This window comes from Hyperoodon ampullatus (genome assembly GCF_949752795.1).
Source record: "Hyperoodon ampullatus genome assembly, chromosome: 7".
Lineage (NCBI taxonomy): Eukaryota > Metazoa > Chordata > Mammalia > Artiodactyla > Ziphiidae > Hyperoodon > Hyperoodon ampullatus.
The window spans coordinates 54,313,489-54,329,962 of record NC_136920.1 but is presented as its reverse complement, the minus strand read 5'-3'; the positions used below and the strand labels follow the sequence as shown (position 1 = coordinate 54,329,962).

Sequence of the window (16,474 nt, the reverse complement as noted above, 5' to 3'; positions counted from 1 at the left end):
GCCTGCCGATGCAGGGGACACGGGTTCGTGCCCCGGTCTGGGAGGATCCCACATGCCGCAGAGCGGCTGGGCCCGTGAGCCATGGCCGCTGAGCCTGCGCGTCCGGAGCCTGTGCTCCGCAACGGGAGAGGCCACAACAGTGAGAGGCCCGCGTACCGCAAAAAAAAAAAAAAAAAAAAAAAAAAAAAGTGCTGGAAACTTCCAAAATAAGTATGAATCAGATATACGTGGATTTGAATCCTAGCTCTGATTCTGTGTGACCTTGAATGCAATCCCCTCATCTGGAAAACAGGGATAATGACTCTGATGGCACAAGTTGGTTATGAGAATTAAAATGAGTTAATGTAAATAAACCGTGCTTAGTGTAGTACTTGGCACCTATGAGAAGCTCAACAGATTTCACTTTCCTCCTCAATCATTTAAAAGAAAGAGATAATGGTGGTACAAACAATTTCCCAAACGAAAGCTTTCCAAGGAATAGCTTGCTTTTATAGGGTTGAGAAAACTCAAACTATATTTGGGAAAAACACCATCCTAGTCTTCCTGCTTTAGTGCATAGGGCTTTTCCTCACTTTTCCAAAATTTACCGTCCATCCCTTGCACTCGTGCATGGATTCTTTGGCCTCTGACACAAATGAAAATAAAAAATCAGGCTGACATGTAATATGAACCAGGAATGAAACAAACTGTGTTTCCATTAGGCCCGAACACGAGTGCTGCTCAGATAAAGGCATGAACAAGCAGCTACGCAAAGTGAAACCAGATGTTTGGAGGTTTCTGGGCTACACTTTTTTATAACCCTTCATATAACACTCAGAGTCCCGTCATTTCAACAGAAGAGCCTCCGCTCTGTTTAAACAGCAAGAAACCCTCCCAAACCTCGGATAGATTTGCAATCACTAAACCCGCACTTGATTGTGAAGAAAAAGGAGCTTCTCTCAGTAGAGAGCCTTAGGTGCAAATGCTTTGGCCCAGACAAGCACTAAGGACTGACAAAGTACACACCCTGCAGCACCCTCAGAGCAGAGCCTCAGATAGTTACCCGTTACCCTGGGAAATGGGTACCGACTTGGGAGGGGCCCAGGGAAAGTAGAGAAAAGCCAGTGTCGAAAGAGCATAGATTTGGAGCCAGACTGTTCTAGATTCAAATCCTGGCTCTGCCCTTACTCCTTGTGTGACTATGGACAAGTTTGTTAATTTCTCTGAACCTTATTTCTTCATCTATATAAAGAAAATAATTTCTCCTGCTTCCCTGGGACTGTTAAGTTAGATAATGCATGTACAACACTTAGCTCGCTCCTGGGGCCCCATAAGCACCGAAAACAACTAGTGACTGTTATTGCCAATAACAATAACAAACCCTTGTACAGCACCTATCATGTGCCCGGTATTGTTCTCAGTATTTAACAAATATCAGTTCAGTTTCTCCTCATAATTACTCCCATGAAATGGGTACTAATATTATCATCATTTTTCAGATAAGGAAACTGAGGCATTGACGGGTTATGTATCTTGCCCAAGGTCACACTGCTAAGTGGCAGAGACTGGATGCAAACCAGGCCATCTGGATTCAAAGGCACTCTCTAACCACTAAGCCGTGTTCCCCCTCTTTCTCCTGCTTTATGACACAATATAACTGATCCGATTCAGTGCCGCCTTGAGGCTTCCTTTACATGGAAGGGCGCACACACAGTTCGGGCCACAGAGGGCTTAGGCAGTAAGGCAACCCATTTCTAGGAAGCGCTGCTGACCCTGAGATCAGCGCACACCCTACCCTGTATTCCTCTCTCCTCCACCTTCAAACCTCACTTCACCTTTTCTCATCTTCACTACCCCTTCCTGTCCCACAGGAAGAGGTGTCTCCCCTCCTTTCCTAGGATGAGCCCTCCGTTCTGTGTCTCCCCCCACGCCTTGCATCAATCACCTCCCCTCTCTCCTGGGCCTCCAATCTCCTCCCCTGGCTCCTTTCCTGCAGCTGACAACACGCTCAAAACTCCCCCCACCTTATGTAAACCTTTCCTTGAACTTGCCTCCTCCTCAGGTTACTCCCATCTGTCTCCTTCCCTGCTCTGTCTAGAAGGAATTGTTTCTTCTCAACGCCTCTTACTCCTGAACTTGGGGTGACCCTGCTTCCACCTGCAACAGGGGCGGAAAGGCTCCCACTAACGTTGCCAATGACCTCCTAATGACCAATTCCAGCAGCTTCTTTGTCATGAGCTCCCCAACTTTTCTCTAAGGCGAATCTCTGTGTCTCTCTCCCCTACCTACCCTCTGAATACTGGGGTTCCGTCCTGGACTCCCTGCTTCTCAGGGCTCTGCCCTCTCACATCCACACCACAACATCCATTGGGTTCCTGTCTCCAGGTCAGAGCTACCCCAAGTCAATGCCTGTTTATCCATCTGCCTGCTGGTAACTGCCAACAACTGACACCCACTTGGAAATCCTATGAGCAGCTCAAATCTAATGTGAATTGACCATCTCCCTACCTCCTTCCCCCAACAAATCCATTTCCCCTACTTATTTCCTAATTGAATTAACAATATCACTATGTATCCATTCTCCGAGGTTGACACTTCCTGCCTCTCCCTGACAGCAAAGTGGTCAAGAAAACTAGTCTATAATGTCCTTGAATGCATCCCTTCCTTTATACAAAACTGTAGCACTTTCCCAATTCAGGCCCTCTTCTCTCATCTAACCATACTGGTTACTGAATCAGTTGATCTTCCAATTCTTCTCCCTATTTTAGTCTGAGAAACTAACCCATTTGTATTAACCACTGCCAAAGAGATCGATCCAAGCCCCAAATCAAGCTACATCTTTGCTTAAAAAGTATCCTGTGCTCCCCACTGCCTTCAAAACCAGACTTTTAAGCTGGTCCATAAAGCCCTTGCCAGGCTGGCCCTAACCTCATTTTCTAGGTTCTTCTCTGGGAACCATCCCATTCATGCCCTCTACCCACTTCCAGTAGATACACCAGGCACTCTCACACAAAGGCATGAGTGGGAAAGCACATACGGGGAAAAGTGTGGATACTGGAGCCAGAGAGACCTGGATTCAAATCCCAGCTCTTTCACTGACCAGGTATGAAACTTCTGCTTAGTCATCTAATCACTCTGAGTTCCACTTTCCTCTGGAGAAAAAATACCTACTTTGCATGCCTGTTGTAAAGAGTCTGAAACAGTTTATCTAAAACATCCAGGATAATACTTAGATATATTATGCAGTGAATAAACAGTAGCTGTTAATATTAATATTATTAATTTTGCCAAGTGATTTCAGAGAGGCAGGGAGGAGTTTGTAAAGACGGACAAAACGTGAAACTAGAATGCGGCATTTGAGAAGTTCCCTACGGAATCAGAAGAAGATCAAACTTAAAAGAACAAATAACTGTTAGTGCCTTGGAATGTTCTGGAGCCCGCATTTCCATCTGTGAACTGCAGATCTGAACCAGTTTCAGAGTTGCTCTACCCCCTGAATCCCGCAGCCGTGGAATGCACCAAGCTCCCAGGACAGAAAGAGCATTACTCAGCCAGGTGCCCGGCAGTGCCCTGAACTGGCAGTTGTGCCTTCTTTCCTTCAAGCTGCTCACAAGAAGTTAATGTTCATGGAAGAAGGTTCTAGGCTGCAGGGAGTATCTGTGACCTTGGACCTTTCAGTTGGTGCTCACTGACCAAGGATGACCTGGCTTCATGTCCTCCTGTGAGTCACTGTTCAAAGACTCTGTCTTCTCATCTCTAAAAGCTAATAATGGTCCTTTCCTGCCTGGTCCACAGCGACCATGTCTGTCATCGAGCAGAGATGGTTACTATTTCTCCTTTATTAATTTTTTTTAAGTCACTCTTTCTCTATAGTTCCTTCCTGGTTCTCACTTCTGCTCTGGCCCCAAGCTGGTAATAATGAATATTTGCACACTGCCTTCCAGCTCACAAAGCACTTTTCTCACCATAAGTCCTTCATGCCTCACAACCCCCTCCTGCATCCCCAGCAGAGGTAGCTGCCCTCCTCTCTGCTCCCATGGGAGCTCGCCCAGACCTCTCTGTTGGCACAGACCACATTCTATTGGAATTACTTATGAAAGGGTCAATTCTCCCAGGCTCTTCGAGGGCAAAGCTTCTGTTTTATTCACTGATGAGTCTCCAGCACTTACCAAAGCTGATGTTCAGCAAACACTGAATCATTAAGAGACCCTTAAAAACGTGCTGAGAACTCATCCTGAAATCAAGTGCTTTCATGTCATCGTCAGACTCTCTAAAGCAGGTTTTAACCCTAACTACAGGTGAGTTAGGTGAAGTTCAGACCTATCCAATGTCCCACAGCTCATAGATAGTGCAGCCAGAATTCAAACCCAGGTCTGTTTCACTCCAAAGCCTTTGCCCTTTCTCTGGACCACACCATCTCTCTGGCCATGGCGACAATCTCAACTATCTACTGCCAATGCCAAGTCCAGCAGACTTGGGTCAGGGTTATTCCTCAGAGGGTGTCACAGAACAGGAGGCCATGTATTTAGTCATGTCTCACACATCAGCGGTACTGAAAAGGGAAAGAAAAGGACACCACGGTGAGAACGCTCTTAAAGCCGCTGTTCTGAAATGGTGAAGCTAGCTGGCAAGATGGGGAGAAGCAGCTGCCTTTATCAAATGAGAGAAAAAAAGAGCCATAAGAAAATAAAAACTAATCATCTGTCACATAAACATTAAACCATTGGGCTTCCCTGGTGGCGCAGTGGTTGAGAGTCTGCCTGCCGATGCAGGGGACACGGGTTCGTGCCCCGGTCCGGGAGGATCCCACATGCCGTGGAGTGGCTGGGCCCGTGAGCCATGGCCGCTGAGCCTGCACGTCCGGAGCCTGTGCTCCGCAACGGGAGAGGCCACAACAGTGAGAGGCCCGCGTACCACACACACACACACACACAAATTAAACCATTGCTGATAAAATATCTTCTATTGGAAACTCCATCTGCATAGGGGTGGGAGTTGGGGTTCCTTCAGCAGGAGTCAGTACAGGTCAGCATGTTCTTCAGGCCCGGGCAGATGGGAGCCCTGCAGGCAGGGATGGCAGGCCCACTGCCTGCACCCTGTGAGCCTAGGAGACGCGAATGCCATGATCTCTAGGACCCCGGCTACCTTGATGATTCTCTGACTGCGAGAGTGTATAAGATGTCATCACACACCAGAAACCTGGTCACTGAGATGTAAGAGAAAGAGCATGGGCTCTGGGTTGCTAACCTAGCTCTATTTCCTACTTAAGAGATCTTGGCAAATAGCATCGATCTCTGAGCCTCGGTTTCTTTATTTATAATGTAGAAACGCATGTGATCTAACTTCCAGGGTGTTTGGGAACTGATACTGCATCCTGTATGGTGCCTGGCATGGAATCAGTGCTCAATCAACAGACTGCTGTCATTATGATCTTGGCTTTGCCAGGCTGTGTGACCCTGGACAAGTCATGGGACTTCTCTAAGCTGTAGTTTTCTTATCTTTAAAAGTGTGATATAAATAAACAAAACGTTTGCTTAGGCTCCTGCCAGATGTAATCCCAAAGTAACAAAAACATAAACAGGAATAAAGATGCGGACGTAGAGAATGGACTTGAGGACACGAGGAGGGGAAAGTGTAAGCTGGGATGAAGTGAGAGAGTGGCATGGACATATATACACTACCAAACATAAAATAGATAGCTAGTGGGAAGCAGCCGCAAAGCACGGGGAGATCAGCTCGGTGCTTTGTGACCACCTAGAGGGGTGGGATAGGGAGGGTGGGAGGGAGGGAGATGCAAGAGGGAGGAGATATGGGGATGTAGGTATATGTATAGCTGATTCACTTTGTTATAAAGCAGAAACTAACACACCACTGTAAAGCAATTATACTCCAATAAAGATGTTAAAAAATAAATAAATAAAGTTCTAACTCAGAAGAAGGAAAAAAAAACATAAACCCAAAGTGAAATGGGAGCTCTGGCTCTGGGTGGAGGAAGAAGGCTGGAATGCTGACATAGAAGAGCCCAGAAATATCTGGACTCTTTCTGTTGACCCTCCCCCAGCACCTTCTCCCAGCTCCCTCCCCCCAGCTGCCTGTCTTCACTCACCTGGAAAATGGACCATTCTTCAACCCTTTTCTCTCCTTGCTTAAATCTCTTTCCTTAGGAAACATTATCTTAACACCTGTGGTTTGCCAATAATCTCCAAGGGTGGTAGACAGCTCAAATCGATTCATTTATCTCCATTTCCAAGGCCTCCATCCTGGCCCAGGCCAGCCTGAGCCCCTGCCGAGACCACTGTCACAGCCTCCTAATTGGTGTCCCAGCTCCTACAGCTGGAGAAACTTTCCAATCAGATTAGGTCACTCCAGCTCAGAGTCCCACAGTGGCTTCCTGCTACCCTTAGGATAGATTAAAAAACAAAACAAAACAAAGCTCTTCACGTGCCATGTTAAAGCCAGTACGGTCTGGCTCCTGGTACCTCTCCAGCCTTACCTGATACCATTCTGCCCTTTGATACCCGCATCCCACACTGTGACCATCTCAAAGTTCCTTGAACTCCCAGCTCTTGCCTATCCCAGGGCCTTTGCACATGCTCTTCCCTCTGCTTGGTGTATTCTTTCCCCAAACCTTCATCTAAACAACGAATATCTACCCCTGTCCCAGCCATCTAAATTAGGTCCCCTGTTTGTTTCTCCAGAGTACCCTCTTCTCTTCTTTACTACAATGAATACTTACCAGTTACCATTATACACTTACACGTATATTGGATGATTGTAATTAAATTTAAGAATCTATCTTATATTGTTTCAAGCATGTCTGTAAAACTCCCGAGGGCAGGAAGCATGGCTATTTAATAAACCACGGACACCAATGCCTGCTCAGGACATGGCAGGTAAAAGGCAACTAGTGAACACTGGTTGAATGAGAATATGAACAGATGTAGTGTCTAAATCTGCCTGCAACCACTCTAGACCTGCTCCTCCTGCTGGCCCCTTAAAGCAGCACGCAAGGGGCTTGGAGCCTTAATAAAGAAGTCCTTGCTGCCTTACGCGTTGTAAAGAGACTGAACCAAGGCTCTTCCCTCCTCCTCAGGTATGTGGGCAGCTTCTCCTTTATCTCAGCCTCACTTAGCCTCACTTACCAGCCCGTGAGAACATCAAAGGTGGCACCACATCTGCCTCATGGCTGCACCTAAATGCCCAGGCCAGGGGCTGGCACACAGTAAGAGGCTGTCAGTGAATACTTTACTGAACCAAACAGACCAAACAGTGAAGCCTGTGGCAGACACCGATGACCCCATATTCACTTCCCCTCTTCCTTTTGTTTCGAGTGCCAAGGTGGCAAGCTAAAAATATTCCTCAGACTTCCCTACATCTCTGAAGGTCCAAGGGACACAGCTCTGCGAAAGAAATGTAAGCTGAGGGTTTTAGGAAAAAATTGCCTTCCCTACTTCTTTCCCCTATCTTTTATTTTCCTGCCTGACATGCAGACGTGAGTCCTGGAGCTGCAGCAGCCACCTTAGGACCATGAGAGGCAGGCATGAAAGCAACAGCCAGAGCTGAGGATGGCATAGCGCAAGAGCAGAAGGAGGCTGGTCCCTGATGCCACGCTGAACCGCTGTACTGGCCCTGGATGGGCCTGCCCTAGACCGAAAGTGTACATGAGAACATCAAAATCCCACTTAAATGCCACTCTAGCAGAGATCTTGTTACCTGCACACTAAATTCATTTCTAACTATTCCCATGGAGAGACAAGCTTTATTGCGAGTACCTACTGTGTCCTTGAGCTCCCTTTGTTTCTTTCCTGTCCTCGAGGCCCCAGGCCCCAGATAATTTACAAAATAGATGGCAGAGGCAGAGGAGCGGGTGGCGTGGAGGTGGTGGGAACCCTGCCCTGTCGTCTGCAGGGACAGCTGCTGGCAGGGCTGGTCTCCAGGCTGCAGGTGACGCGCTCTGATATTCCAAGCTCTCCTCCACTGAACAGATTTTTGGCCACAGTCTGTCTCCAGTGTGCTGACTTGAGTTCTACCTCCCACCTACAATTTCATTCCACTTATACCAGATTGCTCCCAATAAATCGCTGCTATCAGGGAGAGGTGAATTCACACGGCACCTTTCCAAAGAGGTGTTTTCAGTAGAAATTTCACAGCGTGCTGCCAATGTCATTGACAAGAAGGTTCAATTGATTACCGAGAGACCTTGATTCGTCATTGCTGTATTATATCTTATAATTCAGAGGAAGGGGATATGGGGAAAGGTGGGGCGGAGCTTATGAGAAACTGAAAATCATTTCTCAATCACTCCTTAGTTTCTTCTTTGAAGTCGTGCAGGTTTTTAAACAAACCACAGTACGTAATGTCAGAGATTTTTCTCTCTAGATCCTTGCAAATGCACCCAGAGGCTGATAAACAGTAGTCTTACCCAATCAAAGCAAGGGGAATATACAAATAGCACTGTCCACTGGTCTCTGGAAAATCCTGAAAAACCCAACTCTGATGACCATTGTAAGATAGAAGCTCATGTGAAAGTATCTATTTACACCTGGGAATAAAGAGGAATGGGTTGCAGGGACAGCAAATAAAAACACCACTAGTGCTACTGAACTGTCCCTCTGTCCTTCCTGGCTCCCCCTCCACTGCCGCCTTCTTTTTTCTCATGAAATCACAAAGCTCAATCCCAGGAAACTTCCTCTGTTATATACATTAATGGGCTCTTGTTCTGGGCCCCGCAAGATAAAGCCTGCAGCTCTAATCATTTTATTCCCTTGCTCAAAGCCTGCAATGGCACCTCATACCTGCAGAAGGAGCTTCTCCCTTAGGGTGGCATTCAAGGGGCTCCCTGATAACTCACTTCTCCCCGGCAAGGCATCCTTGCTCTAGCCAATCAGGATGGTGGCTCCCCACAGCCAGCGCTGAATTCTCTGCCTACCTCTCTTTTGCTCATGCTCTTCCTGCCACCTGGAATAACATCCTCAACAAACCCCTGCCATTTCCTCCTTTAAATGTGAGAATTCTACCCATCCTTTAAGGTCCCATCATGCGTCACTTCATCCAGAGAGCCCTCCCTGACCCATCTGGCTGGACGTGCCCTTGTCTTCCTCCAACCCTCATGGTACTTTGACCAGGGACTCCACGAGTGACCCTTCTTTCTCTCTTCCTGGATTAGAGGCACTTACTATGTAAATGCTCATCTCCTTAGTCAAGACCACGAACTACTTTGGCCAGAAACCACGTTAGACCTTCTCTGTATCTCCACCTTAGGGAAGAGCAGGTATGTAATCATTTTTGGATAAAGGAAGAAAGGAAGGAAGGTAGGACGGAAGGATTAGATCTGCTTCTAGTCCCTGGACATACAATAGGTCAATTTATAGCAGCTGCCTGGGCCTGAACAAAAGGACCCTCCTCTTTAATTACCATGAAATGTCCTCAGACCAGGAAGACAAAGGCATGTTTCTCGTAAAATTACCAGGGTCTATGTTTTCTAACAAGGATTCTAATTTCTTTTCTCTGGGTTTCTAAATCTGCTGTGGGGTAACCTCTGTTATTTTCCAACTTGGTTCACATTGCCACAATGTCAGGGTGATCTGTCTTTTTATGCTTCAGCATCAATCACAATTAAAAGCTAAGATACTATGCTCTATCTAGAGGCCCAAAACACTGCAACACTGACTTGTCAGGTCTTGGGGTTGCAAGCAATGCTTACAAAGGTATTTTTATTTTTAAAATTTTGGATGTTGTGAGATTTTTTTCATGGTCTTTTTAATGACTTCTCAAGAAAACTTCCTATGTTGATTTAAGATGCTTACTTATATTGGAGGCAAATTAATAAAGGGGAAATTATATTCCAAATAATACAAATAGAAATAAAATATTTATTTTATCAGACCAAACAGTAAGACACTCTGGCATCATGGACAGAACATGGGATTTGGAGGCCAAGTTTCCATCTTAGCCCTGCCCTTACTGACTGTGTGACTTTGGGCTAGTCAATTAAATTCTCTGAGTCTCAGTTTCTTCATCTGTAAAGCTGAGATCAAAATGAGAATTATCTAAGGTTCTCGTTCTCTCTTACATACAGAAAAGAGCTAAGCATGGTCCCTAACACACAGGAGGCGCTCTCTAAATGTCTGCTGAATGAATGAACAGGTGGAAAACCAAAGTAAGTGTAATATCCAAAAAAGGGGGCTTGATCCTGAAAAGAGGCAGATGACTAAAGAAGGAAGATCATGAGCTTTGGAGTCGGACAGATACAAATTCAAGTCCTGGCTCTTCTCAAAACATCTCTGAACCTCAATTTCCTCATCTACAATAGGGGGTGAAAATAAAAATAATCACAATGTAGAGTTACTGCAGGGCTTAGAGAATGTATTTAAAGCCCTGTGTAAATGGCAATGGTGAATTATAATTTAGCTATTGGTATACATCTTCCTACTTCCTTCAGTACTCGGGGTCAGCCAGGTCACCTACCCCCAAACGGAGCCAGAACCAGAAAAAACATAACCTTCAAATTCGAGATCTCTGCATGTGGGGGAAAGGCCATTCTTTCTGAAAATAGCTACCATGTTTTATGCTAAAATTTGCTCAGTTTCAGCGGTTTGTGTGCATGTGTGTGTGGGTGAGAGAGAAAATGCATCTAGTGCAGAGGGAGCTCTGTCAACAGCACATCTCCGTGTATATATATTTGTGTACACAGTTTGTAAAGTGCTTTTAGATTTTTTGAAGGCAAAAGATAAACTTATTTAATTTAAAATCATCAACTGGATTGCATTAAATGGAGGGAAAAGCAAAAACGTACACAATATAGCCATTTGTTATATTAAACACAATTATTTCTCCCACTACTTAATTACAAACAGACATAAATACTCTGGATTCTGACATCTCAAATCTTCTTAAATTCTAGCTCTGCATTTCAGCATGTAACGGAGGGAGGGCCACATTCCAATTTGTGTGTTAAGCAAAACCTGAGAGTTACAATTGTATATTGGGACTATAATGACTTCACTAAAACAAGACCTAAACTTTTAATTAACCTGCCAAGACAAATTACAACTCATGGTTCACAGGTAACGACCAAAGACAGCTGAGACTCAACGCCAGAGACTTGGGGAGAGAGGGATTAATAGCAACATCAGAGTCAGTCTGTTTTTGTATTAAAAAAAAAAAAGGTATTCATTAAACAATCACTGTAGCTTGAAGGAAGACAGACAAGTCAGAAAGGCAGGGAGAGAAAGGTGGACAGGGAAAGGGGATGGGAGAGAATATTAAACACTTCCATGTATCGAAGCCTGGGCTGGGCAATTTATATTCATTCTCTCCAATCTTCACAATGGGGATTGCCAAGTACTATTATTGTTTCATTTTCCTGACAAGAAAGATGAGGCTCACAGAGGTGACGTGACTGACTGTGGTTGCAGAGCTAACATGGAGCAGTGAGAGAAGGAAGGAATGGAAAGCAGTGCTCCGGAGGCGTTTTGTTTTGTTTTGTGGGGTTTTTCTGTGGTACGCGGGCCTCTCACTGCTGTGGCCTCTCCCGTTGCGGAGCACAGGTTCCAGACACGCAGGCTCAGCGGCCATGGCTCACGGGCCCAGCTGCTCCACGGCATGTGGGATCTTCCCGGACCGGGGCACAAACCCGTGTCCCCTGCATCGGCAGGAGGACTCTCAACCACTGGGCCACCAGGGAAGCCCGAAGGCATTTGTTTTCATAGCTCAGTTGACAGACCGACCCCCAGAATCAGGATCACCTGGGCTCTACCTCAGGCCTCCTGGGAAAAGGCCCAGGAATCTGAATTTTAGACTCACTTCCCAGGTGACTCCTTTGTACAACAATATTTGAGACCCCCCCATAAGATACTGTAACCCTTTGTTACTCAGAATGTGGGCCACAGATGAGCAGCATCTCACCGGGTGCTGGTACAAAATGCAGACTCTGAACACCCAGCCTGACCGACTGAAGCAGAGTTTGCATTATAACAAGACGCCAGGTGGTTCACAGAACTCTGAGAAGCACAATACAGCCTAACTGCTCTAAAAGACATTATAGGGTTAAAGGAGGTGAAGATAGATTTCATCATTTAGGTGAGAACAGGAGAACCTGGGGGAAAAGCAAGGCCATGTCCTTAATTATGACAAAACAGGTCAGCAAGCTCTGACAAGCCAAGAGTTGGCAAAGGTACCTAACTGTACCTACATCTTATTTCTCTGAGAGGCACATCCTAATTAAAAGTAGCTTTCTTTGGGGGTTTGTATTAATTTCCTTTCATATTTGTGCTCAGTTATTAAAAATACAGAACTCTGATTGTAGGAGACCTTAGTTCTGAGCAAGCATGATACTGCGCCTAAGAGAAATCAGGCTGTGAGACCATGAAGCTGAAACTCAGGCACGACTAATGACTCGAAAATCATGTCTCTAAATTGAAGCCACCGTGTCCAGAAAGAGAGAAGAAACAGGGTCTGGAGCCTGGCAGACCCTGCCGAGTGTCAGTCTAATTGATGGTGAGGACCAGGACTGGCTCTCCCATGACGGGAAATGGCTGCACCGACAGCCTCCTGGGTCACCACTAACCACCTAGCTGCAGCCTCAAATTCCAGAGTCTCAAGGAACCAGGAGATGGAATTTGTGCAGGGCCAGAACACAAATTAGTGGTGGAGATTTAGAAGTGAGCACACCTTCTACTGCACCTCAAAAGAAGGCATCAAGGGAGGAAACCAACAGCACAGCGGCTGCCAAGACTGCAGAGACCAGCAGCTAGGACAGACACTTCCAAAATAAGGGCAGCACAAAGTGGTATTTCCTACCCCGGAGCTGGTGTAGCCTAACAGCTCCACCTCCCTCATTTTGCTAAGAGAGTAGAATGTTGAGCCTGCAGTTACGGCAGAAGCCTATACACTGTGCACCGTATTTAATGGGAAGGTATTCTCCGCCTCAACTCTACGGGCAAAATTGCAAATAAGAGGAAAATGGCCTGAAAATGACTACTGCTGTTTAGAAGGAAGAACCTGGGTCTTGCAAAAGTTTTAGGAACCAAAGACCAGATTCAGAGGTTTTTATTCAACTCCATTTCCCATGTCAGAGAGGCTCCCAGACAAGGACCAAGACAGAGTTTTGAGGTGAACTCAAAACAACACAGAGGTTTTCATTAAGCAGAAAGTCCATCCCCAAGCATTCTGGTTAGTGGCATTTTGTCTTCTGGAAGTTTTATTTTCCTGTAGGGGATTTTATCTCCAGGCTGTGTCACTGCGCTTCTGATATAAACCGAAGCAACGTTTTCTGACCTGAACCACTGAGCCCAATGCATCGCATATCACATTGTGGTGATCTAAGGAGGAGACAAATTCTGTGCAGTACGTGCGTAAAGAAGAGAAATGCCTTAAGACAGGATGCCAGGCTCCCTGGACACCCACAGGTTTGTGAGGCGGCCAAGGTGCTCTCTCTGAATGAGAACTCTTCCACTACGAGGGACAAGAAGCTGCTAAGAGCTCATTTAAATCTTCCAGGCTTTCCGCCAGAGCTCAGGACATCTCGGTTCTCTACAAAACCCCCATCTGATCAGACTGTTCATCCAGCCCTTTGCATGGTTATTCTCACCCTCTTTCCAAGCCTTTATCTTTTTTTTTTTTTCCTCATCTGCCAGGGGTTGTTGGCTCCAAAAGCAAAACAAACAAGCAAACAAAAGCTCACGTAAGAAACCAAAAACCCAAATAACAGATCAGTGAGTTGAACCAAGGGAGATTATAAGGACGAATATAGGTGACGGAGAGAAGTAACAAGAACTCCTGTCTCCTTGTCAGTTTTGCCCCTTGGTGTTTAAATGTAGCTGCTAGTCCACACACTAGGCCACAGATAACACAAGGAAGGCGGCGGGCAACAGCGCTGGGCTCAGGTGCCAGCCCAACATGGCCTTCCAGCTCCTCCTGTGACTCCCTTCCTCCGTTTCCCTGCATCTCACGCCCACCCCTTGTCTGGCAAGCCCAGTCAGGATGGCCTCATGCTGGGTGGCCTCTGCAGCTCTGGGCAAGACACATCCCCTTGTCCACTTCAACTCCCAGGATCCCCAAGTGTCCTCTAACCCGAAGAGACAATATCCCACAGACCCCAGAGGGGTGGAGCTTCCTTACCAATGGCAGTGGTGAGAAAGGAAAGCACTTCAGACTCCTTCCCATCATTATAAAAAGCCAGGTGCCAGATTCCTGAATCCAAATACTGGATGAAGCCCGTCTCATGGCTAGAAGGGGGGACAACTCCCCGAGACTGGCGCTGGGGTCCCTCCAGGCTCCGTGCTTCCTGGGTCAAGAGCCTCCTTCCATCCAGCAGCTCCACAAAGTCAAACTGAAGTACAAAGAGAGCATAATTAGCGGTGGACCTGCTTCACCACAATGCTAGATTCTTCAGGCTTCTCCCGGGGAGGATACGGGGAAATACAGACTGAAACAGGCAAAAGAGGCTAAGCCATGTGAAGGTTGACCAACCAACTCCAACTCCTTCCCAGAACCCATTTTCCCCTGGTAATAGTCTCCTGATACTCTTGTGAGTGCACTGCAATTGGTGGATTATTTTTAAGTCTCAGAGTTTGCACAGGACAACCATGCTTTTCCAGTGATCAGAAACTCAGACACTTCGTGACTGTTTGAACTCCAACCCCATGCAGGGGATGGTGGGTAGGAATCCCAGGGGTCTAGGATTGGGCCTGGAGCACTGGATGTGGCTTAAATGTCAGTCAAGTGCAAACGGAAGTTTGATTTACACCTATCTTCCTCTCGTCAATGACCCTTTCTCAACGCTCCAGTTTCAGGGAGCAGTTTTAGGGGAACTAAACTGGATTAGCTCAAAACTCTATCAATAATCACATGCCGTGTCAAACACAAGTGCCGAATGATCCAAGCCTACTAGCGTGAGAGACTTGAAGTCAGTTACACAGTGCTAACAACAGGCAGTTGTTGGGGAAGTCCTGCTGGCCTACTGGCAAGCAAATCGTGCAACTGTCTACCTGTCCATCTGTCTATCTTTAAAGGAAAACAAAATAGATACTGATTCTGTCTCATGTGAAAATGTCTAGGGGCATGAAGTCCAGGACCAGCATGGCAGTTTTACAAAGAAATCAGAGGGGCCCAGGCTCTGTCTACTTTTTCTGCAACTCCATCCTTAGCAAATGTATTTATCTAGCTTTTATCTAAAAATTAAATAACTACGGCGGCTAGGAAGACTGCCTTTGGCCAGGGAATGTCTGATGGATGCCTATGATTTATATTACTCCAGTCCCAGGGCTGGGAGGACCTCACACAAGTCTGCTCTTAACCCATCATGACTGGTAATGTGTCAATCACACTGGCCGAGTTTTTTTGTTTTGTTTTTTTAATTGAAGTATAGTTGAGTTACAATGTTGTGTTAATTACTGCTATATGGCAAAGTGATTCAGTTATACATATATATATACATTCTTTTTTTAAATATTCTTTTCCATTAGGGTTTATCACAGGATATTGACTACAGTTCTCTGTGCTATACAGTAGGACCTTGTTGTTTACCCATTCTATATATAAAAGCTTACACCTGCTAACGCTGGCTGAGTTTCTTAAGTGCTTCTAGTGTGCATGTGTCTGGGTAAATGTGAAGCCCTGAGGAGAGAAGGGATGCTTTGCTCGGAGCCAGGTCCTGCACGAGCCGCCTTCTAGGTGTGCTTCTCCACTCTTCACAACAGCCCTGTAAAATGGGTATTGTTATCACCATTGGCTAGATTAGGAAACTTGCTCTGAAAGGATGTTACAGGCTCAAGGTCACATAGCTGATAACAAGAGGATTCAAACCCAGGTCTCTTTGACTCCAAAGTGCATGCTTTTTTCTCTAGATTACACTTCCTGGATAATTTAACTTCGAGACTGGGTACTAGTAAAAAAAGGCTATTGAGAGATTTCCTAGAAAGCCTTCCTCTTAACAAGCTCCAAGGATACAACCCTACTCATCCGAAAGGTAGGGTCTGAGAGAGGGCAAATGGATGAATGGGCTATAAAATACATGAAATTTCCTTCAAGCTCAGAGATCCAGGCTTAAGCATTAGGCTTCTTGAGCAGGGTCCGTGGGGTTCTGGTTACCTGTGTATGTGAAGGAGGAAGGCCTTTTCTGCCATAAATGCCGACCAGAGCCGCCTTTCCCAGAGACACATTGAATTTCAGATGCATAGGATGGTCTATGAACACCTGAGATCTCCAGAAAGTGCCAGGAGGAATCTTCTGGGAAGCCCGTCTCCCCACGTCGATTTCTCCAGAGTCTATAAAACTGTCCTCTGGAAAGAAACTACTGGGCTTTCCTACCAAGACACAGGGAAGGGAAGACAAAAACATCACCATTAGCCACACGTGAAACCAGGGATCAGAGCATCTGAGCAAGCAGGGCTCTCCGATGTCTCCCACTCCTCTCTACAACATTTTGCTGCCAGCCCACTCCCTGCCCCAGACTCCCCCATTGAGGAGTAAGAATGCCCAGAACTTTTTCCAG

At 46.1% G+C, this 16,474-nt stretch overlaps 1 protein-coding gene across 4 annotated transcripts in view; it reads right to left on the bottom strand.

Moving 5' to 3' along the window:
- The window catches only part of TENM4 (teneurin transmembrane protein 4), a gene marked incomplete at its 5' end in the record, with an annotated part of 383,392 nt that overhangs the window by 173,948 nt on the left and 192,970 nt on the right, over positions 1 to 16,474 (bottom strand). For all 4 annotated transcript variants that reach the window (XM_079707561.1, XM_079707562.1, XM_079707563.1 and 1 more), the window contains 2 exons: positions 14,101 to 14,311; positions 16,072 to 16,286. In XM_079707561.1, coding sequence (XP_079563687.1) covers positions 14,101 to 14,311; positions 16,072 to 16,286 — 426 coding nt within the window. The remainder of the gene's footprint in view (positions 1 to 14,100; positions 14,312 to 16,071; positions 16,287 to 16,474) is intronic.